Genomic DNA, 27,932 nt, shown 5'->3' on the forward strand with positions numbered 1-27,932 from the left:
ACATTTAAGTGAAAGAATAGTTTTTGATAGTTCAAATATAAGTCACTCAAGCCATTCCTGTGATGAAGAGCTGAGCACCGGGTGGGTGGGTGGGGGTGTGACCCTCCCTCTGGGACCTAACAGCACCGTTCTCACTGGAACAGGATAATTCTCCAGGGCATTTGTTAGGGCACCATGACTCCCCAGTTTCCAACAGTCTGACATCACTGGGCCCCTTGGGGGGTGTTGTTTACGATAGCGTGGCATTCACGCTCGAGACCTCATTGTTGGTGCAGATGTACCAACAGTTTGTAACATTTATTTTAACTCTGCAATTCTTAACATTACAGTGGCACTCAGGGGACATGCTGGGGGTGGAAATGAGTCTGTCAACACATTCCATTTTTATGTCTGGGGCCCCTTTGGCATTTCACATAATGTAAAATTCTGTGGTTTGCAACCTATTGATTTTTCTATCAAAACTATTTCGGTACTTAGTACAAGAGATCAAACTATGACTTCCGAAGGTATAGAGCAAGGTATCCTGATTTGGGGAGGATGATGATCTCTAACGGAGCTGTCCCTTTGGTGACTGCGAAGAAAAGCTCTGTGTCGCGAAGCTTGCGTGGAGTCGTTAGCCGTTGCCAGCATCCTAATGAAGGTGTCCGAGAAAGTGATGCTGACACTCTGTAAGAGATCTCCTGGCCCCCAGTTATTTTTAAACTCCCTGTCCATGTGTATCTTTGTTGCCAGCTGGAGGAGTGGGAACAGCTCGGTGTTTTTGTGCAGCCACAGCTCCCTTGTTGGGCGACTGAGGCACCCAGGCAGGAGAGGTGATCAGAGAAGCCACAGGGGACTCTATTTGGCTTCTAAACAGAAGGTTGATTACCAAGAGATCATGCTTGTTTGTTTGAAATAAATGAGGTGGTTTCTCTCCTGGGTGTTTTTCTTGGTAAAACATTTCAAAAGCTTTTAAAAATGAAAAATAAAAACTATGATCAACTCCAAGCTATCTATATAAGATAGATACTGTGTCCATTATAGTCGCCACACACACACACACACACACACACACACACGCACGCACGCACAAATCAATTGGGGCACCTGGGTGGTTAAGCGTCCGACTTCGGCTCAGGTCATGATCTCGCAGCTTGAGTTCGAGCCCCGTGTCAGGCTCTGTGCTGACAGCTCAGAGCCTGGAGCCTGCTTCGGATTCTGTGTCCCCCTCTCTCTCTGACCCTCTCCTGCTCACACTGTCTCTCTCTCTCTCAGAAATAAATAAAACATTTTTTTAAAAAATCAATCTACTGTGCATGTGATACATTTAGGTAAAACATTGTTACTGGAGAAAAGGAGGTTAGCTTCTGGGTGCAGTTACTGGGGACTCCGGAGCCCCACCCCCCCTCCCCCAGCAACAGGCATGTTTCTGCTTCATTGGGTTTAATGACCAGGACACAGAAGCTGATGATACAAAGGACTCTGGGATCAAGTAGCTTTCCCGTATCCATTCCCTGCAATAATCCAGGTGTGCAGGGACCTCTCTCCAGCCTCCACCACCAGCCTCACCCTCACGGCTTCCTAGTATCAATATTCCCACTTAAGATGTTAGGCCAATCTATTTAAAGCCTCCTGACAATTCCCATCTTTGTTGTTCACATCTTGCTGTTCTCCAACGTTTAAGCCTGCCTTCTTTGGAGACCTTTCTGATCTGATCTCTCCCTTTCCGGAATCCCTACAGTTTTCTCTTCTGTGGCATCCCTTGGCACTGTAAATGTAGTCATTATATTTTTTCAGTACTTCACTGCCTTTTATTATTTTCTGATTATTTGGTATATCTGAGCATGGTCTCCCTACTAAGGAGTTAACTTCTTGAGACCAGGGGTGGGGGCTTATACTTGTGATCCATTTCCTCAGCACCTTGCCTTATGCTAGGCACATAGTCTCCAAAATCTCAAATTGTTTCTCACTCACTGTGGTCTCCCTAACTCCTAACACAGTACCTAGTACAGAGTTGGGATTCAGTAAATGTTTGTTGAGTGACTGATTGATTATTGGCACTTGGGAATACTTGAGCAGTGAAGACAAGTTTTGAGGGAGAAAGTAATCCTTGTTTCAGAATGTCTTTGGCAGGAGCACCTGGGTGGCTCAGTTGGTTAAGCATCTAACTACGGCTCAGGTCATGATCTCACAGTTCATGGGTTTGGGTTTGAGCCCCACGTCAGGCTCTGTGCTGACAGCTAGCTCAGAGCCTGGAGCCTGTCTTCAGATTCTGTGACTCCCTCCCTCTCTGACCCTCCCCTGCTCATGCTGTCTCTATCTCTCCTTCTCAAAAAGAAATAAAACATTAAAAAATAATTTTAAATGTCTTTGGCAAACTACCATCTCGGTGACATAATGATAAAAATTCTGTGTGAGATTCTTTATATTCTCTTTGTGGGAAAAAGGGGACTACAAAATTCCTTAATAAAGTTAGGTATGTTTATGTAGTGTAGACTTGTTATAGTATTGAACTATGTCACTTTCCAATAAATGTCCATGTGGGTTTGAGAAATAGTCTTGATTGAACTACCTTTTTAAAAATTTATTTGTTTATTTTGAAAGAGAGAGAGAGCATGGGAGAGGGGCAGGAGAGAGGGAGAGAGAGAATCCCAAGCAGGCTCCGTGCTGTCAGCCCAGAGCCCGACTCAGGGCTCCATCCCACAAACTATGAGATCCTAACGTGAGCCAAAATCAAGAGTCAGATGCTTAACCGACTGAGCCAGACACCCCATTGAACTATCTTTAAACAAAGTTTGTAGCCTCACACCATTCACAAAAGTTAACTCAAAATGGATCAGTGCCCTAAACATAAAGCTAAAACTATAAAGAGACTTAGAAGATTAAATCTTCGTGACCTTGAATTTGGCAATGATTTCTTTAGCTATGACACCAAACACTGAAAGCAACAAAAGAAAACATAGTTAAATAAATTGGACTTCATCAAAACTTAACATTTTTGTGCATCCAAGGACATTATCCACAAAGTGAAAAAAGAACCACAGAGTGGGGAGAAATACTTGCAAATCGATATATCTGATAGAGGTCTAGTGTCTAGAACATCTTATAACTGAATAATAAAAAAGATGAGCAAAAGACTCGAATAGACATTTCTCCAAAGAAAATACGCAAATGACCAATAAGTTTGTGACAATACTCAACACAACTGACTTTAAAATGGTTAATTTTATATTATGCATATTTCAATTCTTTAAAAAAAAAAAAAACCTTAAGAGGTACGTAAATAGGCACCTAACAATGTTTGTGCCCACCGTCAAGAAACATGAGCTTTCTTAAATTTCTGTTGAGTGAAAAATAGATTAAAACAATTTAAAATACTGCCATTTTGGGGCGCCTGGGTGGGTCAGTTGGTTAAGCATCTGACTTCGGCTCAGGTCATGATCTCACGGTTCATGGGGTCGAGCCCTGCATCAAGCTCTGTGCTGACAGCTCAGAACATGGAGCCTGTCTTCAGATTCTGTGTCTTCCTCTCTCTCTGACCCTCACCTGCTCAAGCTGTCTCTCTCTCTCTCTCTCTCAGAAATAAATAAAACATTAAAACAAAATTTAAAAAAAATAAAATAAAATACTGCCGTTTTTCCGGGCACCGTTATGCTAAACTACGGATTTATGGGTAGGGACAAAAGGGCAGATACAGTGAAAGACTTTATACTTAAAATAATATAAATTCCATCATGGGAAAAGTTTAGCTGAGATCCTTTTTAGGCAGCTCTTTCCTTGAAACTTGAGCGTGGTGTAGTTTAGGGCAGGGCCACCTGGCTGTGTTGGGAGCTGGGGACAGCGGGACAGCCAGCCCTCCGGTCTCCTACACACTTTGGTTTCCTGGCTGAGAAAAGCAGCCCTCTGTTGAAGGTCTGGGTTTCACCTGAGTTCCTTGGATCTCCTCAGACTCCAGTGAGGAGGAGAAGAGCCGTCTCTAAGGAGAAGGGGCTCCCCGTGGGGTAGGGGTAAAGCAGTTCCCATTTCATCAGCTCCAGGTGTGTGAGGACTGTAGCATTCAGTCCAAGCGGGAACGGAGGGACCAGCAATGAGGTTTAGCAAAGCTGCAGCCTGCTGGAAGACTCCAGAACATTTCCCTGCAAGGCCACTGTTACTGCCTTAGGGGAAAACGATTCTCCCATTCTGTCGCGTCACTTCTGTGCAGACCTGCCGTGTATTCAGAAATGAACATAATTAAGCAGAGAGCCAGCGAGAGATGACCCCAAGGCCAACAGTGTGCTGATGAATGTGGTGAGAGTACATGTCCGGTGGGGTTGCTAGTTTTTAACAAAGGAAAGTACCGTGAAAGAAAATAACACCCTTCCACAGCCCCATTCCCCAGACATAAACCCCATGAACCTGTGGTGACATCTTTCCAGGATCTTGTGGACAAGCATGCCCATTTTTTATTAAATGGGGATCTTAGCATGCTACTGATTTAAAATCTGCTTTTTACACCTACCAGAAACATTTTTCGTTTAATGAATATTCCTTTACTACTATACGTAGTATTCATCATATGAGTATCCCATCACTCATTTAGCAAACTCCCTATTGTAGACATTTAATTTTTTCCTATTACATAGGATATGAAATTTATTATATATGTAAAATACTGCATGTAACTTTTTACAACTCTTGATTTTTTTTAACTAGGATAAATTCCTAATAGAACTGCTTAAAGGTACAACATCCCTAAGAGTTTTGATTTATAGTGTCATAGTCACTGTTTTGGGGGACTAACCTAATTTTAATAGTCGGGGAAAAAAATGTGTATGGTATACAAAGTCCCATCCCTTGTACATGAGTGCTGATGCATAGGAGCACATGTACCCCAATGTTCATAGCAGCACTCTCAACAATAGCCAAGTCATGGAAAGAGCCTAAGTGTCCATCAACGGACGAATGGATCAAGAAGATATGGTTTGTCTATACCATGGAATACTACATGGCAATGAGAAACAATGAAATCTGGCCATGTGTAGCAACATGGATGGACCTTGAGGGTGTTATGCTGAGCGAAATAAGTCAGGCAGAGAAGGACAAATAACATATGTTTGTATGTATAGGAAGATTAGGAGGAAGCTAACGGAGGACCATGGGAGAGAAGAAGGGGGAAAACAGTGAGGGAGAGGGAGGGAGGCAAACCATGAGAGACTTTTGAATGCTGAGAACAAACTGAGGGCTGCTGGGGATAGGGGAGAGGGGAAGGGGGGTGATGGGCATGAGGGAGGGCACTTGATGGGAAGAGCACTGGGTGTTATATGGAAACCAACTTGACAATAAACTACTAAAAAATTTAAAATTAAAAACAAAAACAAAGTCCCATCCCTTGAATTACTTGATCATTTAATATTCCTTTTTGAGAGCCCTTTGAGGACAGTGTTATCAAAGAAGTAAGCTTCTGGTTGAGTTTAGGGGTTTGTTGTTGTTGTTGTTTTGAGGAAGAGGAGAGGGACAGAAGATCCAAAGAGGTCTCTGCATTGACAGCAGAGAGCCCGATGTGGGGCTCGAACTCACAAACTGTGAGGACATAACCTGAGCCAAAGTCAGATGCTAACCAGATGCAAGGTGCCCCGCTTCCGGTTGAGTTTAGAAACGAATCTCTCAGAATCTGCTATGTACTTTTTGCACACAGGCCCGCCCACACAGAGACAGGCAGAACAGAGAGGTGCCCGTGGTCTTGGACCAACCACGGAGCAACATGATGAAGTGGCGTTGGAGAGAGGAGTTAGTGAACTAACCACGCAGTGCTGGTGTAAACATCATAACCTAAATGAGCAAACTAGATTTTCTAGCACATACTTTCCCATAACAGAGAATGAGCAGATGCAGAGTTTGGCAGCAGACACGTGCACAGCACGCCGGTGATGCTCCTGCCCTCGGCTTAGTGTCCTGTGCCCCGAGACCTACTGCGGGACCTTTGGACTTGATGACAGGGGCCTTCGTGCACATCTCATTCCACAAACTACAGAGAAGTTCAGCTTCATGATGGCAAAACACAGAATCAGATGGACTGAACTTCAAATGGACCTTCCCCTACATAGCTAATTCTCTTTATTCTTTGTGCCTTTAAAGTAGTTAGTATTGGGGCGCCTGGGTGGCTTAGTCGGTTAAGCGTCCGACTTTCGCTTAGGTCATGATCTCGCGGTTCGTGGGTTCGAGCCCCGCGTCGGGCTCTGTGCTGACTGCCAGCTCAGAGCCTGGAGCCTGTTTCAGTCTGTGACTCCCTCTCTCTCTGACCCTCCCCTGCTCACACTGTCTCTCTCTCTCCTAGAAATAAATAAAAACATTAAAAAAAAAAAAAGATTTAAAAAAAAAAATAAAGTAGTTAGTATTTAAGGGGCACCTGGGTAGCTTAGTTGGTTAAGCATCCAACTCTTGATTTCAGCTCAGGTCATGAGCTTGTGAGTTTGAGCCCCATGCTGGGCTCTACTCTAACAGCATGGAGCCTACTTGGAATTTTCTCTCTCCATCTTTCTCTCTGTCCCTCCCCTGCTTGCTCAAGCTCTCTCTCTCTCTCTCTCTCTCTCTTTCAAAAGTACATAAGTAAACTTTAAAGTAGTTAGTACTTAAATCTTCCCATCTTCTGTGATCTTTACAAAAAAAGGCAAATACTGATCCACTTCCTCAAAGATGTATAAATTGTGTTTGTATTTACAACATGCATGCATAAAATGGTTTGCTCATATTTGTCACATTCAGAATTCTATCCTTTGAATATAACTTTGATATATTGCTATTGATAATTTGATATTTAACTTTGTTGTTAAATGCCTTCGTGGATTTTAAAGACAATCTCTCTCTTAATTAGTAGTGTTTATATCATAAAATGGAACATTTAGAATCAAATGTGGATGTCGAATCATTAGCTAAAAGCACTTAAGTAGCTTAACCTATTTTAAGTAGATATACCCTTTCTAACAACATCTTTAGAAATTACACTTCAAACTAATGAGCCCTAATCTCCCAAGCCTATTTCCCCAGGCACAGAGGCCTTCGGTCCCTCTGAGACTGTGCTTTTGGGAGAGGTATCTCTCTCACCAGGAACACTCTGAGTGCTCTGCTGTGAGGACCATTGTCTTCTTAGGACGGGTATTAGAGCATCATTTTTAAATGTCCTTTGGCATCTTTCGGTTGCCCTGTCTTAAACACAAATGTTCTATTATTTCTACAGTGAGGATGTGTCTGTGGTTTTATACAGTAACACGGTGATATAACAGGGTAAACTTCCAGCCCATGCAGACTTCTGTTTGTCATCAGCTGACCTCCCCTTAGTTAGTACTGCTTTCGCTTATAGCTTTTTTAAAGCACTGGTTTTAAAATTTTAGTAGTTGGGCGCCTGGGTGGCTTAGTGGGTTAGGCGTTCAACTTCAGCTCAGGTCGTGATCTCTCGGTTCGTGGGTTTGAGCCCCGTGTCGGGCTGTGTTGACAGCTCAGAGCCTGGGGCCTACTTTGGATTCTGTCTCCCTCTGTCTCTCTCTCTGCCCCTCCCCTGCTCACCATCTGTCTCTGTCTCTCAAAATAAATAAACATTAAAAATTTTTTAATAAAATAAAATAAAATTTTAGTAACAATGTCTGAAAATGACACAATTTACAAAACGTCCCCGTCTCCAGGCTACCAGGTGTGTGCAAACCCCAATCTCTCTGCACCTCTGAGTCTTTCTCTTTGCTTCTCATCCTCTCTCCTGTCTTCCCCACTGTCTGCTGCTCTCTTTCTGTCCCTGATATGTGTCTGTTTCCTCTGTCCCCTTCCTTTCCTTTTCTCCCATCTCTCTCTACTCCTCACAGGCCATGAAACCAAAGTGCCATTATTATCATTATTATGGTTGCTTGTTTTACAAAAGTAAGTTGAATCTAATATCCCATGTTCTGATTTTTCCCCTGAGGAACAGCAGCCTTAAAATTGGAAACGACTATATATATGTGTATATCCTTATTTCTATATATTTATTTCAAACATAAACATATACAAAATGGGCAGATGATAGATAGATGGATGGGTGGATACATGGATAAATGGATGGGTGGATGGATGGATGGATGGATGGATGAAATGAAAAACAGCAAGTTTCCTACTAACCCCTGCAGTGAGGCCCAGTATTTAAGAATCACGTGAGGGTTGTGTGACCAGTCGTATGGAAGCATAAATTGAGGGAATAACTGTACACATCAGTTGTTTGTTATCTATGAACATTGCTGGTCATAATTGGGAATTTAACAAGTATGGAATAAATGGTTCTTGCTGGACATTCTGGGGAGACGTGTAAGTGGCAAGGGGCAATTTACTGCCATGTAGAAACAGCATTTGGTAAGAGGAGAGTTATAAATCATGGCAGAAGCCAACAGAAGGAGAGGGACAGCCCCCTCAGTAGAATGTCCCTCAAGACACAGGCCCGGGTAGAACTTGACCATGTCAGATGACATGGCCCTGGGTTAAAACCCTCAGGGCAAACAGTGAATGCACTGACTATCACCCTGAGGGTCAGAGCTTGGCCAGGAAAGGGCTGCACAGCCTTGGACTTGCAGGGCACATCGTGGTGAGGCTCCTGTGTGGAAGGCTGAGCTCTGTCTGACTTGAAAAGTGCCTTCATCTGTGGTGCTCAATACGCTGTCAGTTACATGATTTCTCTGTAACTTTCTGAGGACAATAATGTTCTTGGGTTTGAGAAAAGTTACTTTTTAAATTATTCATAGGAAAGAACCAGAACAAACCTGCCTTTAAACGTCAAATTATAAAACCCACTTGTAGTCGCAAACCAGGTTTTCATCAATTCAAAGTTACTAACAAATAATGTGTATGAATGTTCAGCTTTCTTTTTTTAAAAAGCTTTTTAAAAGTTTATTTATTTGAGAGAGAGAGTGGGGCAAGGGCAGAGAGAGAGGAGAGAGAATCCCAAGGAGGCTCTGCACTCTCAGCCCGGAGCCCGACGCGGGGCTCGAACTCACGAACCATGAGATCATGACCTGAGCCGAAACCAAGAGTCCGACGCTCAACTAACTGAGCCACCCAGGCAAATTTTCAAGCTTTCTTAATAAACATAAACTTTAGGTGTGGAAGTGAACATTGACAGTAAGTAGAAGACAGAGTGAGAGAAGGGGACTTCCCAGAAAAGTTCATTCGTCCACTTGCTCACGAAACAACCACTTCTCGAGCTCTTAGTGTGCGTCAGGACTGTCGCAAGTGCTTGATGTACATCAGGGAACAAACCCTGAATATCCCTGCCCTCGCGGGGCTTACAGTCCAGCAGGGAATGCAAGGAATAAGCAGGATGTAATAAATACATCTGTTGAAGAGTATTTTAGGAGGTTGTAAGCACTGCAGAGACAAGACCAGTGGGGGCAGGCTGAGGGGAACGGGAACCGAGGAGGGAGGGGGTGTGGTTTTAAAGAGGGTGGTCAGCGAGGGTCGCATCGAAAAGTGGGGTAAGGACAGACCTGAGGGAGGCGGGGCAGCAAGCAGAGCAGGATGAGGGAAGGCCTGTCCAGGCCATCGGAGCAGCAGGGCTGAGACCCTGCCCCAGGGTGGGAGACCCCAGGGGTGCAGAGAAGAGCAGGAGGCCAGTGTGGCTTGTACAGTGAGCAAGAGGAAGCCGACGGCACGACACTAGATACGTGGAGGGAGGGGTGCCAGAGAAACAGGGTCTTGTGGTTATTGTGGGGACTCTGAGTGAGCAGCGTCCTGCAGGAGTGACCTGAGCTGACCTTCATGGTAGAAGCATCATCCTGACTGCAGTTTCAAAAGACACTGTAGGTGGAAGCAGGGAGACCAGTGCGGGAATCTCGCCACAATCTAAGTGGGAGGTATTGGTGGTTAGCACCATGCACGTGGTGAGATATTCACCCCCAGATATAGTTTGAAAGCAGAGTCACACTGATGGATTCCAGTAGGGTCGGTGAGGAAAGAGGGGCATCAAGATGACATCATGCTTGAGTCTGAGCAACTGGAAAGACAAAGTTGCCATCCACTCAGATGTGAAGGCTGTAGAGGGGGCAAGTTTGGGGGGGCATCAGTAGTTCAACTCTGACTGCGTGGAGTTTAAGATGCCCGCTAGACACCCAAGGAGAGACATTGGGTCTGCTCTTCTCCAACTTCAAGTGCCAACTTCTTCCAAGGACAGTGCTCTGTGGCCAGGGAACAAGGAGACACTGTCAGATAAGTGATCCCAGGCTGGCCCTCAGACCAGGCACAGCAATAATCAGTGCGATGCCTAACTGCCATCTATAGTGTTTATTTTTACAAAGCTTTTCCAAATATGAACTTGGTTACCTGTTTCCCTGAAAGTTAAGGGACGCTTTTCTTGTGGTAGGAAGAAAGGTGGATTTAGGATAAAGATCATGTGAAAAATAGATCTTCTTCCTGTAATCTGTCAGCTGCCTTAATTTCTTTCCTCTTACTATTCCATTTGCCAAGAAAATATCATTTTCTTGATATTTGGAGTCAAGGTAGGAAAAAAGCTGGTGAAATAAAGATCGCCCTTCTTTTGGCCTCCCAGCTAAATTCCTGTTGCTTCCTGGTCTTTGATCATTTGGCTCTAAGAGATTCACTGAGATTAAGAACTAGAGCTGTTCTGTTCATTGAGTTCCTTATGGCTTGCGTAGTCCCAGGAAATCGCTTTCAGTTCTTACTGGAATAACTGAACTGATTCCAAAGGAAGCAATCTGTCTACCACCTTGTCACCCATGGTTTTTCACTTTGACCTTGGCAATCAGTTGCATTCCACCTCTGCTAGTGTCCCTGCCCTCACAACTACACCTTGGTTTTTGTTTTACGTACATTTTTTGTATCTTCTCCCGGCTCTCCTCTTCCTCCAGCCCTCTAATCTGAGGTCCCGTCCTTACCATCCTTTCTTGTTTTCTCACTCCCTCTCTCCCCTGACAAGCTCACTCCAGTCTTGGTGTATACAGTGGCATATTCCCTGTCATCCCTGAGTTCACATTCCTAAAGCAGAGCTCTGAGGTTCTCTTGGTCCAAACCTCCAATGACTTCCCATCCATTCATAGATTCCAAAAATAACCATTGAATGGGTATGTGCCAGGGACAATTTGAGGTGCTGTGGATACAGCAGCAGATGGAGGAGCTTACATTCACGGAACTGACATTCTAGAGGGGCAAACGAAAGTATTGGGCCTTACGCAGGACCAGCCAAGCCTGTGTGTCCAGAGAAGACACAAGAAGGCATAAGATCAGGGAATGGAGGAGGGGAGTAAGATAATGTAAGGACTTTGAATTTTACTCTGAGATGGGAAGCACTGAAGTGGTTTGGTTTGGTTTTCTTAATAAACTTTTTTTACTGTGGTAAAATATACAAAACCTGACATTTACTGTTTTAACCATTTTTAAGTGTACAGTCTCTGTTGCAGTAAGTATGTTCATGTTATTATGTAGCCATCATCACCATCCGTACCAAAACCTCTTCACCTTCCCAAACTGAAACTCCCATTAAGGACAAACTCCTCATTCCCCTCACCCCGACCCTGGCAACCATTATTCTACTTTCTTCTTTATAAATTCAGCTATTTTAGGTACCTCAAATAGGTGGAATCATGCAGTATTTGTCCTTTTGTGTGTGGCTTATTTCACTTAGGCTAATATCCTCAAGGTTCACCCATGTTGTAACATAGCAGAATTTCCTTCCTTTTTAAGACTGAATGCATGGGATTGTTTTGAACCCAACTGTAATGTGATCAGACTCACGTTCTCAAAAAACCCATGGCTCCAGAGTTGAAGAGACTGTGGTAAGAAAGGATGGAAACAGGTCGGGTGGGATTCGGTGACAATACCTTCCGGTCCTGGGTGACGCCTCCCTTCGGGAATGCAGCGGCGCAGGTCCAAGACATGATCTGAATCTGGGTGTATTGTGGAGGTACAGCCAAGGGGATTTCCTTAAGGATCATGTGTCAGGTGTGAGAGAGAGGGGTCAAGGATGACTCCAGGGGTTTGGGCCTGCGCAACCAGACCGTGGCATTGCCATCCACGGGGGAATACTTCAAATAGAGTATGTTTTAGGGGGATAATTAGGCATCCCGTTCGACACTTTCTGAGTTGCAGTCGCCTATTAGAATTCAGGTGTTGGTGTCATGCAGGCAATGGATGTATAAGTGCAGAGTTCAGAGGAGAGGTCCCAGCTGGAAACATGAATATGAAAGTCACTAGTATGTTCATGGTATGTAAGCCACAAGATGAAGAAAATCACCAAGGAAGTGAGCTCAACCAGAGAAGACGACCCAGGAGGATCTGTGAGTCTGTCCAGTGGTAGGAGCCTGGGAAGAGGGAAGGACCCAGCAAAGAACACCAAGCAAGGGTGCCCATGGGATAGGAGGAAAGTCAGGAGAGAGGGAAATGTCTTGGAAGCCAGGAGTTCAGAGACTGTGGTCAGCTGTTTTGAACGCTGCTTACGATAGGCCAGGAAAGACGGGACTGAGAATTGACCACTGAACTCAACAGCTGGAAGGTCACAAGCTTAATCATCACCTGCACAAGAAGTCTCCCTTTCTTGTCCACCAAGGCCCTTTTTATTCTAACTTTGTTTTTTGTTCTTGCCCCTCACAAATCCTACCCATTCCAGGCCCTCGATAACATTTGCTGAGTCAATTGATGAGTAATTCCTATTGTTTGAGTCCACAGTGGAGGGTGTGGAAGGAATAATCATTCCCTCCGCCCCACACAGCTCTCCTTCCAAACACTCAGTTGGTCACTGTAAGCTCCAGAGGAATAGAACTGGCTTTGCCCTTCCCTGATGCCCCCTGTTTCTATACGACATGATTGCAAGTGAACTCAGGAGGTGACTGCCAGCCACTGCAGCAGAGCACAGATGTCTGGCCGGGCGGGAGGAGCTGGGGCCTCAGGTCATCTATCTTTCTCTCTTTCTTTCTTTCTTTCTTTCTTTCTTTCTTTCTTTCTTTCTTTCTTTCTTTCTTTCTTTCTTTCTTTCTTTCTTCCTCCCTTCCTTCCTTCCTTCCTTCCTTCCTTCCTTCCTTCCTTCCTTCCTTCCTTCCTTCCTTCCTTTTCTTTCTTATTGCCAGGAACTTAAGAATCCCAGGTCTGTCTGTGTTCAAATTTAAATTTGTTCAATATTTATTTTTTGAGAGAGAGAGACAGAGTGTGAGCAGGGGAGGGGCAGAGAGAGAGGGAGACACAGAATCCGAAGCAGACTCCAGGCTCTGAACTGTCAGCACAAAGCCTGATGAGAAACTCGAACCCATGAACCTTGAGATCATGACCTGAGCCAAAGTTGGATGCCCAACCGACTGAGCCACCCAGACGCCCCTGTTTGTGTTCAAATTAAACCTGAAGTATATTCAGAAGCTGGATAAGATTAACCATCTTGTAATATCCACCACACTGTCAGCCTCCTTTAGGACACATAACAACTGGTCATTAAATGCTGAGATGAATTAAATATGTGCAATTTAGGCATTCCAATTAGGAATTCTTGTAAATGGTTTCTGATGTTTCCCTTGGGAACGAAAGGAGGCCCATTGCACGGTGTGTGCCCAAGAGAATTAAAAACATGCGTCCACACAAAAACTCACACATGGATGCTGATGGCAGCGTTGTTCACAACAGCCAAAAAATGCAAACAACCCAAATGTCCATCAAATGATGAATGGATGAACAAGACAATGGAGTATTGTTTAGCAATAAAAAGAAATGAAGCACTGATCTATGCTGTAATATGAATGAACCTGGAAAGAAGCTGGACACAGAAGCCCACATGTTCTGCAAATCCATGTCTATGAAATGTCCAGAATAGGCAATTCCGAGGAGACAGAAAGTAGCTCAGTGATTGCTGGAGGCTGAGGGGGAGGAACTTGGAGGGGTGACTGCTGACAGTACAGGACTTCTCAGGTGGGGGGATGGGGTAGGGGGTGGGGTCAAGTTCTCAAGTTCCGAAAGTGATTGTGCAGATGGTGCCACAACTCTACGACTGTACTGAATACCATTGAATTGTACCCCTTAAATGGATGAATCGTACGGTATGTGAATTATAGCTCAATTAAACAGGCGCATATGAAATAAAAAGAAAGAGGAAAAATGTAATACTTAAAATCATAGAGTCCCCAAACTGGAAGAAATCTGAAAGATGATCTTGCACAAATGCGCAGGGTGTTTGGGGTTTAGGGACAGTTTTCCTTCCCTTTTATGTCGGTTGCCTGTTGTCAGCTGCATAGCTGCTGTAGAATTGCCAAGGAGCTCTGTGGTGGCCTTTGAAATACTTTCTATTACATCTACATGGAATTCAAATCACGAAATGCCTCTCAACTTAGTGCGAGGTATCGAACTTTCTGGTGGCTGTTTGTTACCTCCCAGAGTGAGCTCTCACTGGTCCACCCCACAGAGCTGTGGGGACCCCACGTTTCCCAGAACAAAACTCTGCGTGATTGTGTTCTTTCCCACTAAGGACACCGTCAGCTAATTTTAGGGACTGGGTACTCATGTAGCTGCCCCACAGGGCGGCTCCTGGCTGCACCCTGTTGCTGTTGGTCCTTGAGGTCACTGGCACCCTCTCCCTGCACAAAGGACTCAGAGGCTCAGTTTATAGCACACGGCCATGAAGGCACATTTCGTAAGTTGTAGCATACATTCTTACGTAAATACTCTGCGCCCTTTACTTTCCTTCCTTCTAGTAATCTTCCACCGTATTCAACCAGCCTCATTCCCTCCCCAGCTGGCAACTGGGTAAATCTGGACAAACCACATTGGCTATGGGGGCCTTTCTTGAAGGGTCTGCCATCCTGTAAATCCAAGATCAGAGGCACCCGGTTGGAAGTTAAGCACTGCTCCTGGTTCTTTGCACAGCCACAGCCCTTTTTCCCCACCCCTAGCACCTAATATAATGCCTTATACCAGCAAGTGGTCTGTGGATGTTTCTAGAACTCCATTCTGGAGCCTACCCGGGACTTCTGCTCCTCGCTGTGTGCTTCCCTTTCCGCCTGTTGGAATCCGGCAGGTCTTGTCCCGTTCTCACCAACACACGGTGCTGCGCTCTGGGTGCCATCCTGTGTCAGAGGACTCTCCCGGACCCTCCCCACCCACCAGCACCTCACACTGTTGGTCATCACACTCTTGGCTGTCCTGAATCAAAATTAGTACCCACCCCACGTCACCACATCCCACGTCTTGTTTTGTCTTTCCAGCCAGCTTTCTTTGTCTCTTTTCTGCCTTCACCCTGCACATGTGGACCTCCTGATCCCCAGATACTGACCTGTCCCAGCCAGCCTCTGCCCAGAACTGCTATATCCCATGGATGTAGAAAAGGAAACTGAGTCTCTGTCACTGGGATTTGAACCTAGGCACTCCAATATGCTTAAACCATAAATATTTTCTGATTCCTTGTTAGATACCTTTAGTATGTTTTACATGAAACCTTTCCCAAAGAAATGTGTATCTAATTCTATAAGTGTTGCCAGAAGGAATATACCAAATGAACTTTTAAAGACATCTACTTTAAATCTAACTTTCTTCCCAAAATGGAGGGTTCCTCCTTTCATTTTGACTCTCAGCAATAAAACAGAAAGGATTTGGAGTGACTAAGAAGTCCAAGAATAATACCTTAAAGTGTTATGTAATTATGTTCCAATGAGAACTTGTGTCAGAAAACTTGATAGAGAATTGTCTGGAAGCAATGACTAAAGTCGTGATTCTTTGAGTCTCTTATCCCTAATGAAAATACCTAATTATTTTACTTCTGTTCCCACACAAATAAGTTTCTCTGATGAGTCTCTTAGGCATTCTCCAAGTGCACAATTTTCTCAGAGAATTAGGATTTTACAGAGAGGCTCTGAGGTATAAGAGTGGGAGTATTGTGAAGGGGAACTCAAAAGCTCAAAAATTAAGTTTGTGGGGGAAAAATACTTGAGGAATATTATGTTCTTATCACTATAAGGTTGATTTATTTAATTCTGTGTTATGGTTCATGGATCTGATGAACTAAAACTTTATACTTACTACAGTTGTCTTCTGAGATTATAATTTGGAAATAAAAGTAGAATCCCTAGACAAACTTTAATGTATCTTAAAAACATTTTTTTTAATGTTTATTTATTTTTGAAAGAGAGAGAGAGGCAGAGGGCGAGCAGGGGGAGGGGCAGAGAGAGAGGGAGACTAGAATCTGAAGCAGGCTCCAGGGTCCGAGCTGTCAGCACAGAGCCCAACGTGGGGCTCAAACTCACAAACCATGAGATTGTGACCTGAGCTGAGGTTAGACACTTAACCGATTCAGCCACCCAGGCACCCCTTAGTGTATCTTAAAAAAAAAAAAAAAAGGCAACAAAACCCATAAAACCTGGCCACAACAGGCAATGAAGTCTCCTTGGCTTAGAGCTCTGTTCTTGGAACCACAGAGAATTCTGAGTCTGCCCCAGGCCTCATGGGTCACACTTTAAGAAGAGGTTGAGGGAGAGCCCAGAGCTATTCTATACAGAGCTGCACTTTAAAGTTCTTAGAACTAACAGGTAAGATTAACAAGGTTGCAGGCTGTAAGATCATATACAGAAACCAATTGTATTTCTACATACTAGCAATGAAAAAAAATCCAAAAATGAAATTTTAAAAGCCTGTACATTTAAAATAATATCCAAGAAGTCTATAGAGGAAACAAATTTAACAAATGATATGAAAGATCTATACCCAGTAAATTACAGATTATTGAGAGAATTTAAATAAGACATAAATAAGCACATCATGTTCATGGATTAGAACACTCACTATTGTGAAGATAGCACTTCTCCCTTAAGTGAGCTATAGAGTCAATGCAATCTCAATCAAAATACCAGTAGGATTTTTATAGAAATTAACAAGCTAGGGGCACCTGGGTGGTTCAGTCGGTTAAGCATCCGACTTCTGCTCAGGTCGTGATCTCACGGTTCTTGGTTTCCAGCCCCGCATCAGGCTCTGTGCTGATAGCTCAGAGCCTGGAGTCTGCTTCAGATTCTGTCTCCCTCTTTCTGCTCCTCCCCAGCTCTCGTGCTCTTTCTCTCTCTCTCAAAAATAAATAAACATTTAAAAAAAAAGAATTTGACAAGCTAATTCTAAAATGTATTCAAAAGACCTAGAAGAGGGGCGCCTGGGTGGCTTAGTCGGTTAAGTGTCCGACTTTCGCTTAGGTCATGATCTCGCGGTTCGTGGGTTCGAGCCCCATGTCGGGCTCTGTGCTGACTGCCAGCTCAGAGCCTGGAGCCTGTTTCAGTCTGTGACTCCCTCTCTCTCTGACCCTCCCCTGCTCGCGCTGTCTCTCTCTCTGTCTCTCTCCTAGAAATAAATAAAACATTAAAAAAAAAAAAGACCTAGAAGAGCCAAAACAATGTTGAAAAGGAAGAGCAAAGCTGGAGGAGTTCACACTACTAATTTTAAGACTTACTACAGGGGCGCCTGGGTGACTCAGTCAGTTGGGCATCCGACTCCAGCTCAGGTCTTGATCTCGAAATCATTGAGTTTGAGCCCCGCATCGGGCTCTGTGCTGACAGTTTAGAGCCTGGAGCCTGCTTCAGATTCTGCATTTCTCCTCTCTCTCTGCTCCTCTCCTGCTTGCACTCTGTCTCTCTCTGTCTCTCAAAAGTGAATAAATGTTAAAAAAAAATTCTTTTAAAAAGATTTACTACAATGCCAGAGCAATCGAGACAGTACATTGTTGGCTCAAGAAGGAACATATAGATCGGAGTGGTACAAAATTGAGAGCCCAGGAGTAGACACACATTGTATATAGTCTATCTCAACAAAGGTACCAAAGTACTTCAGTGGAGAAGGGTCTTTGCAATAAATAAGTTGGGGAAGCTGGATACTCCTTTGGGAAAAAAGTGAAATTTGACCCTTTCCTCACACCATACTCAAAAATTAACTCAAATGAATCATAGACCTAAACGTAAGAGCTATGACTATAAAACTTTCAGAAGAAAACTTGGAGGGAAATATTTTTGTTTGACTTCGGGTTAAGAAAAGATTTCTTAGAACACAAAAAAAGCATAAATGCTAAAAGGATAAAATTGATTAACTGGACATTAGAAAATTTAAAACTTTGCTCATCAAAAGACACTTGAGAAAATTAAAATGCAAGTTACAGTTTGGGAGGAAATATTTGCAAAACCTATAGCTGACAAAGGATGTAAATCCAAACAATTTTTCATCTATTTTTTCTTGTAAAAGAAATAAAACTCCATACTGAGAAGGCATGCATCCCCGTTTTTTTAATGGGCAAAATATTTGAACAGACACTCAAAAAGAAGATATGCAAGTCGCTAGCAATAACATGAAAAGATATTCAAACTCTTTGGTCATTAGGGAAATGCAAACTGAAACCACAATTAGATGCTACTATACACCCACCAGAGTAATTCAAATTAAAAAGCTTGACAGAACCAGGCATTAAAGACCATGTCGCGAAACTTGAACCCCTAGACACTGACCTCTTGACAACGTAAAATGGAACAGCCACTTTGGAAAACAATGCAGCAGGTTGGGTAAGGGGTTGTTGTTGGGGTTTTTTGGTTTAGTTGTGTTTTTTTTTTTTAAGAGAGCATGCATGCAAATGGGGGAAGGGCAGAGGGAGACAGAGCATCTTAAACAGACTCCATGGCCCAGTGCAGAGCTCATGACTGTGAGATCAGGACCTGAGCTGAAATCAAGAGTCAGATGCTTAACCAACTGAGCCACCCAGGTGCCCCAGTGCATCAGTTTTTTTACGTTAAACATGGACCATATAATCCAGCAATTCCACTCTGGCTATCAACCCAGTCTGCGTACACTGTTAGTGCTAATGGCACTATTAATAACAGTCAAGAACTGGAAATAATCCCAATGATCATCAACTGGTGAATGAATAAGCAAAACAAGGTATATTCATACAATGGAGTAGAACTCATCAATTTTTTTAAAAAAAATTTTGTTTATTTATTATTGAGACAGAGAGAAACAGAGGATGAGTGGGGGAGGGACAGAGAGAGATGGAGACACAGAATCTGAAGCAGACTTAGGCTCTGAGCTGTCAGCAAAGAGCCCAACACGGGGCTCAAACCCACAAACTGTGAGATCATGACCTGAGCCGAAGTCAGACGCTTAACCGACTGAGCCACCCAGGCGCCCCAAACTCAGCCATTTTTAAGAAGGAACTGCTAAATATACATAACAAAACAGGTGAATCTCGAAAATATCATGCTGAGTCAAAGAAGCCAGGCACAAAAAGACAAGGTGATTTCATTTATATGAAATTTCTAGAAAAGGTAAAGCTGTGGAGCCAGAAGTCGATGAACTGTGTCTGAGACCAGGGGTTGAGGCGGGGCTTGGCTCCAGAGAAGGGTGCGGAGGTGATGGAGGCATCCTAAAACTTGATTGTGTTGGTGGCTGCACGACTTTATAAGTAAATGGGTGAATTTTATGGTATGTATAGTATACCTCAAAAGCTGTTAAAAACGGTTCTAAGAATAAAGTAGGCTATCCTAAAGGGGAAAAAATAGATGCGTGTGAGGTATATTGTAAATTTGCGTGTGTCCTCACGGGGAGCAGCTATCCAGCAAAGGAGGAGGAGGCAGCTGGCCTCAGAGCAGGCTTTGGAGCCCAGGGTTGGCCACTTTCTCGCCAAGAGAGCTTGAGCAAGTATAAAGCCTCCGTAATCATGTGCATTCTGTCATCAGTAAATGGGAACTGAATCACCTACATGGCAGGGGCGTTTCCGACGAGACCTGTTTATAAGGCCCTTAGAACACTGCCTGGGACATACAAGGCACTCAGTAAATACTAGGTATGACCTCTTTTTCTTAATGTTTAATTATTCTTGGTTGTGGGGGGGAGGGGGCAGAGAGAGAGGGAGAGAGAAAATCCCAAGGAGGTTCCGTGCTAGCAGCAGACAGCCCAACTCGGGGCTCGAACTTATGAACCGTGAGATCATGACTTGAGCCGAAGTCAGAGGCTTAAGTGACCAAGCCACCCAGGCGCCCCAACATGACCTCTTTTCATATGCGGCTACCTGCTAAGATTGTTGCCCAGCGTGGTCATAGGAAAGACATGGACGAGGGGACTGCCAGTGATTTTTTTTTTTTGACATAGTTTCTGAAAGCTGTTCCTCAATAGAATTTTAGACGCACTGTATTAAATTAGATCTGAGGGTGGACAGAGATTATGAATAACAAAATCATAGTGTCGACAGGCATGACAGATCCCATACAGACTTGATATCCACCAGATATATCTGAAAAAACAAATGACAAAAACCTATTCAATCTTTCTAGTAGCCAAGGGATAAAATTGAGTGAATGTATTTTAAATGAATCAGATCTAAACTTGAGCTTTAGAAAATCCCACGTAAGTAAAGAGCTTCTGACCTGCAACTGCCTTTTCCTAAGGTCCATTCGACGGCGGGGGTGGACATTATCCACTATGTTCCCATAAAAGTTCCAGCGGACATTGATTTATGCTTCAGCTTGTGCCAGAAAGGATTTAGTGCTGCTTACAAAGTTGTAAGACAAGGTAATGAAATGTGTGAAAATGCAGGAGCATGAAGTGAGGATCAGGGGAGTAAGTTTGACGGAACCAAAGGTGGAGTTGACATCCAGACCGTAAGGCAGAGCCCTTCACACGCATGAAGACTGACCCCAAAACGGGACCTCTGAGCTTTCATGCGGTCAACCCTGTGACATAGATGAAAACAGCCAAAGAGCCACAGGGTCCCTATGAGCAAAAATTAATAGTAAAATATAAAAAGCGGTTTCTTGAGAGATGCAAAAACAGTATTCCTGGTACTAATATTGGAGAGATGTTTTCTGTAAGCCATCTTAGAAGGTGTATTAGGCAATGAGCATGAGGAAGAACATCTTTACGCTCAACCCCGTGACAGGGTCCACCCACACCACATGTGAAAGCTCTGCTTCGCGAGACCTGCGTGTGTAGCCAGAGCGTTGACGCCACATCCCTGGGCAATGTTTACTTCAAGAGGCGGGACTTATGCTTTTGGTTCTTATTTCAAAAATGAAAAATGAGGGGCGCCTGGCTGGTTCAGTCAGTTAAGCGTCCGACTTCAGCTCAAGTCATGATCTCGCGGTTCGTGGGTTCGAGCCCCGTGTTGGGCTCTGTGCTGACAGCTCAGAGCCTGGAGCCTGTTTCAGATTCTGTGTGTGTCTCTCTCTGACCCTCCTCTGCTCATTCTCTCTCTCTCTCTCTCTCTCAGCAATAAATAAAACATTAACATTTGTTAGTATAACCAAAATGGTCTATTAGCAGGGGGTATATCATGCAAGAATCTGTACTTGTAACATTTCTTAATGTCATATGAGTCTTGCCATTTTAGAGCACTTAGGAGGAATTTAAAAGAAAAAGAAAAACATCCTCATCTGAGGACCCCAGGTCAGCTTCGCGTTTTGTGTAGAAGGGAAATCGTAGACAGCAGGGCCAGAAGGAAAATGTTATAACATGAAATGGAGTGTAAACACTATTTACATGGTGTTTAATTCTGGCTTAAATTTTGATTTAAAAATCAGAATGATGCTGTAAAAATGTTAAAGCCTTGCTTTTTAAAAAGTAGGTTATTTAGGGCGCCTGGCTGACTCAAATCAACTAAGTATCTGACTCTTGATTTCTTTTTTTTTTTTTTTTTTTTTTTTAATTTCTAGGAGAGAGAGAAAGAGAGACAGCGTGAGCAGGGGAGGGTCAGAGAGAGGGAGTGACAGACTCTGAAACAGGCTCCAGGCTCTGAGCTGGCAGTCAGCACAGAGCCCGACGCGGGGCTCGAACCCACGAACCGCGAGATCATGACCTAAGCGAAAGTCGGACGCTTAACCGACTAAGCCACTCAGGCGCCCCTCTGACTCTTGATTTCTTATTTCAAAAAAGCTCAGGCCATGATCCCAGGATCATGAGATAGAGTTCTGTATCAGGCTCCATGCTCAGCACAGAGATTCTCTGTCTCTCTCTAAAAAAAAAAATGTAGGTTTAAATTTGGTATCATTTTGATTTTTACTTTCAACTCAAACCCCTTTGGGGTTTTTTTCTTTATTTTTTCTTTTAATTTGAGTAGCATTGACACAAAATGTGACATTAATTTCAGCTGTATAACTCAGTGACTTCATAAGTTTATAGGTTATGCTATGTCAAATCCCTTTAAATAAGAGTAACATAAATGTGTATTTTAGTTGCTAAATATATGAAGATCACAAGGCAATTTTTGTTTAGTAATACAGAAAAAATTAAGAAATCTCAGTAATTTTCTTTTTTAAGTTTATTTATTTTTGAAAGAGAGAGAGAGAAAGAGAGAAAGAGAAGCCCAAGTAGCTCTATGCTGTCAGCATAGACCACCCCCCACCCCGTGCCACAGGGGCTTGATCTCATGACCTTGAGATCATGACCTGACCCAAAACCAAGAGTTGAACACTCAACCAACTGAGCCACCCGGGTGCCCCAGGAATTTTCTTTTTATACTCTAAATTGCTACATATTCTCAGTTGTCAAAAGCAAGTTACATTTCTCTATGAATCATCCTTTTTTTTTTCAGACCCATACACACACACAAAACACTGAAATTATTTTTATTTCATACTATTCATCTTAGTTGCTAATGGAGGCATACCAAAATTATTCCTCATATTTATTTCCCAGTTGGTTTAGCAAACACGTGAAAATTCTAGCCTGGCTCTGGACAACTGTTTAAATATAGCTAAAGAAGCTGAATTGGCTGACTGAATATTTAAAGATGTTACAGAACCGTTTCTTTGTTTGTTGTTATATTTTTCATGGAGTTAGTGGTACTGTGGCTATGATTTTTAAGAGCCTCTATCCATTAGAAATGATGTTGAAATAAAATGACACAACATAAAAGATGTGCTGCAAAATAATAAATGTGGGGGGAAATGCATGAGTTATTAAAAGAGAGAAAGAGAGAACTTTCTGGCCATGTGTTGATAAACATGGAAGCTGAGTAATGAGTGGCCTAGGGAATTCTCCTTTTGTTAAGTTTGAAATTTTCCCTAATAAAAGGCAGAAGCAACAGCAGTAGCAGCTCTGAAGTTTCCATGAGGTTTTTAGAACCTCTTAAAAGGTAAACATGGACTGGGGTGCCTGGGTGGCTCAGTTGGTTAAGCATTCGACTTTGGCTCAGGTCATGATCTCATGATTTGTGGGTTCTAGCCCCGCGTCTGGCTCTGTGCTGACAGCTCAGAGCCTGAAGCCTGCATCGGACTCTGTGTCTCCCTCTCTCTCTGCCCCTCCCCTACTCATGCTCTGTCTCTCTGTCTCCAAAATGAATAAACGTTAAAAAATAAAAAACGTAAACCCGGAGAATCCTGGCTCTGTATAGGTCTCAAGCTCTATTCTAGTCCAACATCTTTGTTCAGCAACTAGGAAGCTGAAACAGAGAGATTGTTGTTTTTGTATTCATTTGGTGTGGTCCAAAGCATCTGCTTTAAAACCACAGTGCCTACAATTCCTGTTTTACTACTGCTATGAACATGGACCTCAGAAATCATGTATCTTGGTTCTTGATTCAAGCACTCCTCTGTAATTCTGTCACAGAGGCTTCAGCTCAGACTCCTGAAGGAAAAAAAGGATTCTGACATTGATAAAGACAGTCAGGAACTTTATTCAAGAAACTATTGCACTGGAGGCTTACAGGAGGGGAGAGAGACAGGGCTTAATTCCGAATCTCACCATGACGCAGGCGTTATCAGTGTCTTCCAAGACCAGACCATCTTGACAATAGCAAATAGAGTATTTCTCATTTGGGGTGTGTGTGTGTGTGTGTGTGTGTGTGTGTGTGTGTGTGTCTTCATATGGCCCTCAGAAGGAAAAAAATTTAAGGATGCTGATAAAGACTCCATCAATGAGTGACAAGAGCAGCAGTGAGAGATACCAGACAGAACCACAAATCTAGGGAGATAAAAATGGAGACATCTGGCATCTCTCATTCGTATGGACAGTTCCCCTTCATTGTCAGCTGTAGATAGCTTGGCTTTGTTGACGACGATAGGCAGCCAGACAGATGATAGATACAGAGACGTGGCAGACCTTTCAAGATTGTCCCTGATTCTAGGAAGTCAGAACCTCATGAAGCTTAAGCATAGGGCCCCTCAGTCCTACTGCCCCGTCTAGGGTTTTGTACCGAATTGCGTACTCGTGATTTTATTCTTCTTTTTTCAAAGAGGCCCCCACAGTACTTGGATCCACCCTTGTATGAAACTGTGAATCTCCAACACAAGAACCAGCCCTTTATTTTTTTTCCCTCCAAAAAAATTGATGCTGATTTCTAGGGAGCATGGCAGCCACAGTGAACATAAGGCATCAGAAGCCCCAGACCCTTTGGTGCAGATCGGAAATGGAAAAGGGGGGTGCCTCGGGCTGCCGGGAGGGGCTGAGGACTGATGTGGGAAGGGATATAAATGTTCTAATGAACGGGTTGGTGAAATTTTACATAACTTCTTTTATATTTAGCGGCTGATTTGTTGTCATTTGGTTCCACAGCACTGTCAATTTAATTTGGGTAATTTTGGAAATAGGAACTCATAAAACCACCTCTTACTTTGAGAGAAGGAAAGTTCTTGGCCTCCCTTTCAAGGAAGGGTGCTCATTGCCATAATGGATGAAATTGAGCTTTGCGCTCATGCAGGCTGAGGGAGCCAAAATCAGAGTTCAACATTTAACTCATGGTTTTAAAAACTGCCAAAAAACAGTGAACTCGCATCTCCGAAGAGTGAAATTTCCTTGTGTTGTACCTAATGCTTCCGGGCCGAACTTAACGCACCTGCTCAGCCATGTCCATTCATAATCATGGCTCACAGAAAATTTGAAAGACAGCAACTGAAACAAACTTACCATTGCAAATAGGCATGATCTTTCATTGCTGAAATGGCATTACCACTAGACAGGTGACTGAGTACTAAGAACTTGAAAATTATTCTTAAAATAGCTGTTGTATGTATAGTTGGTGAATGCCAGAAAATTACTTTCTACCTGTCATTTTCATTTGGGGAAACTTTCTGGAACAATAAGAATGTTTGCCACGTTGATGTGACCAATGATCACACAGGTGCATGTGTTCGTCACGCTGACTGCAAGCCCAATGCAGTTTATTGCGTGTAACTTCGACTCCTTCAAAGAAAACAATTTGTGTGCTAACCTGCAAAATTTTTTTTGGCAGTTTCTTTTTACTTTTGCCTTTTGAAAACATTATAACACATGTGCTGTCTTCTTTGTAATTTTTTCCAATTTTAGGAATTCTTTGATCACGTGAAGAAGCTTTGGGACGATGAAGGTGTGAAGGCGTGCTTCGAGAGGTCCAACGAATACCAGCTGATTGACTGCGCACAATAGTAAGTCAGCTTCTGAGCAAGGCCTGGCCTGTCTGAAGCTACCCGTGCACCCACAGTTAGCTGCCCTCCTAGGGTCAGTGAGCTCTCTTCAGTGTGAGGAACAAAGCATTAACATGTTACTACAGAAATCAGCTTTTAAAATGGCACACATTTGGTAGATGGAAAACTAAAAATCCAATAGGAATCAGAGGCAGGTGTATTCATTTTACCCTGATCAGTGTTTTCAGTTCTGTTCATTTTCTTGCTTTCTATAAAATTACAGGCATATCTGTAAATTAGACTGTACTTAGATATTCATTGTTATATTTTCATTTTGGAGCAGGGTCTCCAAATTAAATTTTAAAATAATATCGGGGCACCTGCGTGGCTCAGTCCATTGAGCATCTGACTGTTGGCTCAGGTTGTGATCTCACGGTTCGTGAGTTCAAGCCCCACATCGGGCTCTCTGCTGTCAGCGCAGAGCCCACTTCAAATCCTCTGTCCCCCTCTGTCTCTGCCCCTCCCCTGCTCACATTCTCTCCCTCAAAAATAAATAAAACATTACAAATTTTTAATAAATAAATAAAATAATATCAACATCTGCAATTGAGCCCACGTTCTTACTTAAAGTACTAAGTAATCATCCTATACAGTTAGAGGTAGACTAGAACCTTGAAAGCAGATGGTAATTAATATCTTAAGTAAAGGCTTGATGAAAAAAATGTAAGAAGAGAAATAAGAAATAAGGAAAGGACTCTGGTGCCTAGGCTGGCTCACTTTTTCCCTGAAATGCTCATTTTCCTATTTCATTTTGCTATTTTAGGCCTAAGAAGGTTAATCAAGAGGTTCTAGATATGTTTGGTATTTTGATAAAAATTGTATTTAAAGTCATTTTATATAGCTCTTGGGGCAGCAAGAAATGAATGCTTTTACATTTTAAGCCTATGAACTCTAAAAATTCATACCTGTGGAAAAGATTTCATAAGCATACAATCTGGGAATTCACTGTATTTGGCAACCACTGATGGAGCTGCGCTGTGAGTACTGATTTCACGGAGAGGGTAGCTGTGTGGCTGCCCATAGGAGTTCAGGAACTGTCACCTCTGACGGACACCGAGAGAAGCCAATAAAAAGAGCCTGAGGATGGGTGGTGGGTGTCCCAGACAGTGACAGGAAGCCAGTTTGAGGGCAGATGGGTAATGGAAGAGTGGCCGTAACCAGATGAGAGAGGTCAGTGGAGCCAGACCTCCCAAGTGCCAAAGGTCATGCCAAGGAACTTGGATTTTCTTTCAAATGTATGACTCAGTGAGTGAAGTTGTCAGAGCCACTTTGGCTGCTGTGTAGAGAATTAAAAGAAGGAAACGAGAACCAGAGTGGGATGCCTTGGGTCATAGAGGTGAGCCCTGGGACACAAAGGGGCAGATCTAGGTGGTGGATCAGAATGCAGGAGGCAGAGGAAAGTGAGGATCAAGGATGACAACAGGATAGGTCATGGCGCCATTTATTGAGATGGAGGGACCTGAGACAGATTGCTTATGGGAGGATGAGGGACAGTATTAAGCACCAGTTTGGAGAAATTAAGTTAGCAACCCCAAAGTGGGATCCCAAGGCAGTGTTAGAGAGATGGAAAGAATATCCGAAGTTAATGCTAGCAGTGGGAATCTCAAGCACAGCTCAAAATAATTTTAAAATTCACATACGCTGCATTTAAAGTTTACATGAATATGTGCTTTGTCATCCTTTTCGCATATTTCTTGAGCAGAGATGTCATGTGTGAACACCACAGTGCTACTCAGTGTCAAATTAGGAATTTCTCTTTCTTAAAAAAAAAAAGAAAGAAACTGGGGCTCCTGGGGGGCTCAGTCAGTTAAGCGTCCGACTTCAGCTCAGGTCATGATCTGTGGTCTGTGAGTTCAAGCCCACATGGGGCTCTGTGCTTCCTGACAGCTCAGACCCTGGAGCTTGGTTTAGATTCTGTGTCTCCCACTTTTTCTGCCCTTCCCGCCTCTCATGCTCAGTCTCTCTCACTCTCTCAAAAATAAACAGTAAAAAAAATTTTTTTAAAAGAGAAACAGACAACTTAGTCTCCTACCACTCCAGGAATAGAATTAATGATTTAATTTAAGGTAGAATATGCAAATATAAATTTTTTAAAAGGAAGAAGTAGTATGAGCCTTGACAATAGGCAAGATTCAGATCTCAGCTCTGCCACTGACCATTGTGTGAGACTCTGGGCAAACTCATGGGAACAAATACGGGTCCCATTCTCAGTCAGCTCCCGTAGGATTAAATAGGTATTTAGCAAAGTCTTCTAAATGGTGTCTGGCACGTGGTGAGCCCCACATAAGCTCTTGATGTTAGGTCATCAAAGTGGAAGCTGAGGTCCAGAAAGGTAAACTAAGGCACTTAAGGTCACAGTTTCCCAGAAGCAGGTGGCACACAGCCACAACCTGGAATGCCTTCAGTTCCATCCTTTCGGATTACTGAGAGCCACGGGACAAAATGCCTTGTGCGTGAGGTCAAGAAGACTCAAGGCTCGTCAGGAATGAGGCACCAACACTTCATTATGCTTTCTTGACTTGCATCTGGTGGAATCACAGGAAGCAATTCCCCTCTAGATCTCACTAATCCTAAGTCCTCCAACAT

General features: G+C 43.3%; 1 protein-coding gene across 2 annotated transcripts in view; it reads left to right on the forward strand.

Annotated features, from left to right (window-relative positions):
* The window catches only part of GNAL (G protein subunit alpha L), a 153,294-nt gene that overhangs the window by 83,494 nt on the left and 41,868 nt on the right, over positions 1-27,932 (forward strand). For both annotated transcript variants that reach the window (XM_039217224.1, XM_039217225.1), the window contains exon 5: positions 25,210-25,307. In XM_039217224.1, coding sequence (XP_039073155.1) covers positions 25,210-25,307 — 98 coding nt within the window. The remainder of the gene's footprint in view (positions 1-25,209; positions 25,308-27,932) is intronic.

The sequence above is a fragment of the Hyaena hyaena genome, unplaced genomic scaffold, assembly GCF_003009895.1.
Source record: "Hyaena hyaena isolate Hyena2069 unplaced genomic scaffold, ASM300989v1 scaffold_673, whole genome shotgun sequence".
NCBI classification, from domain to species: Eukaryota; Metazoa; Chordata; class Mammalia; order Carnivora; family Hyaenidae; genus Hyaena; species Hyaena hyaena.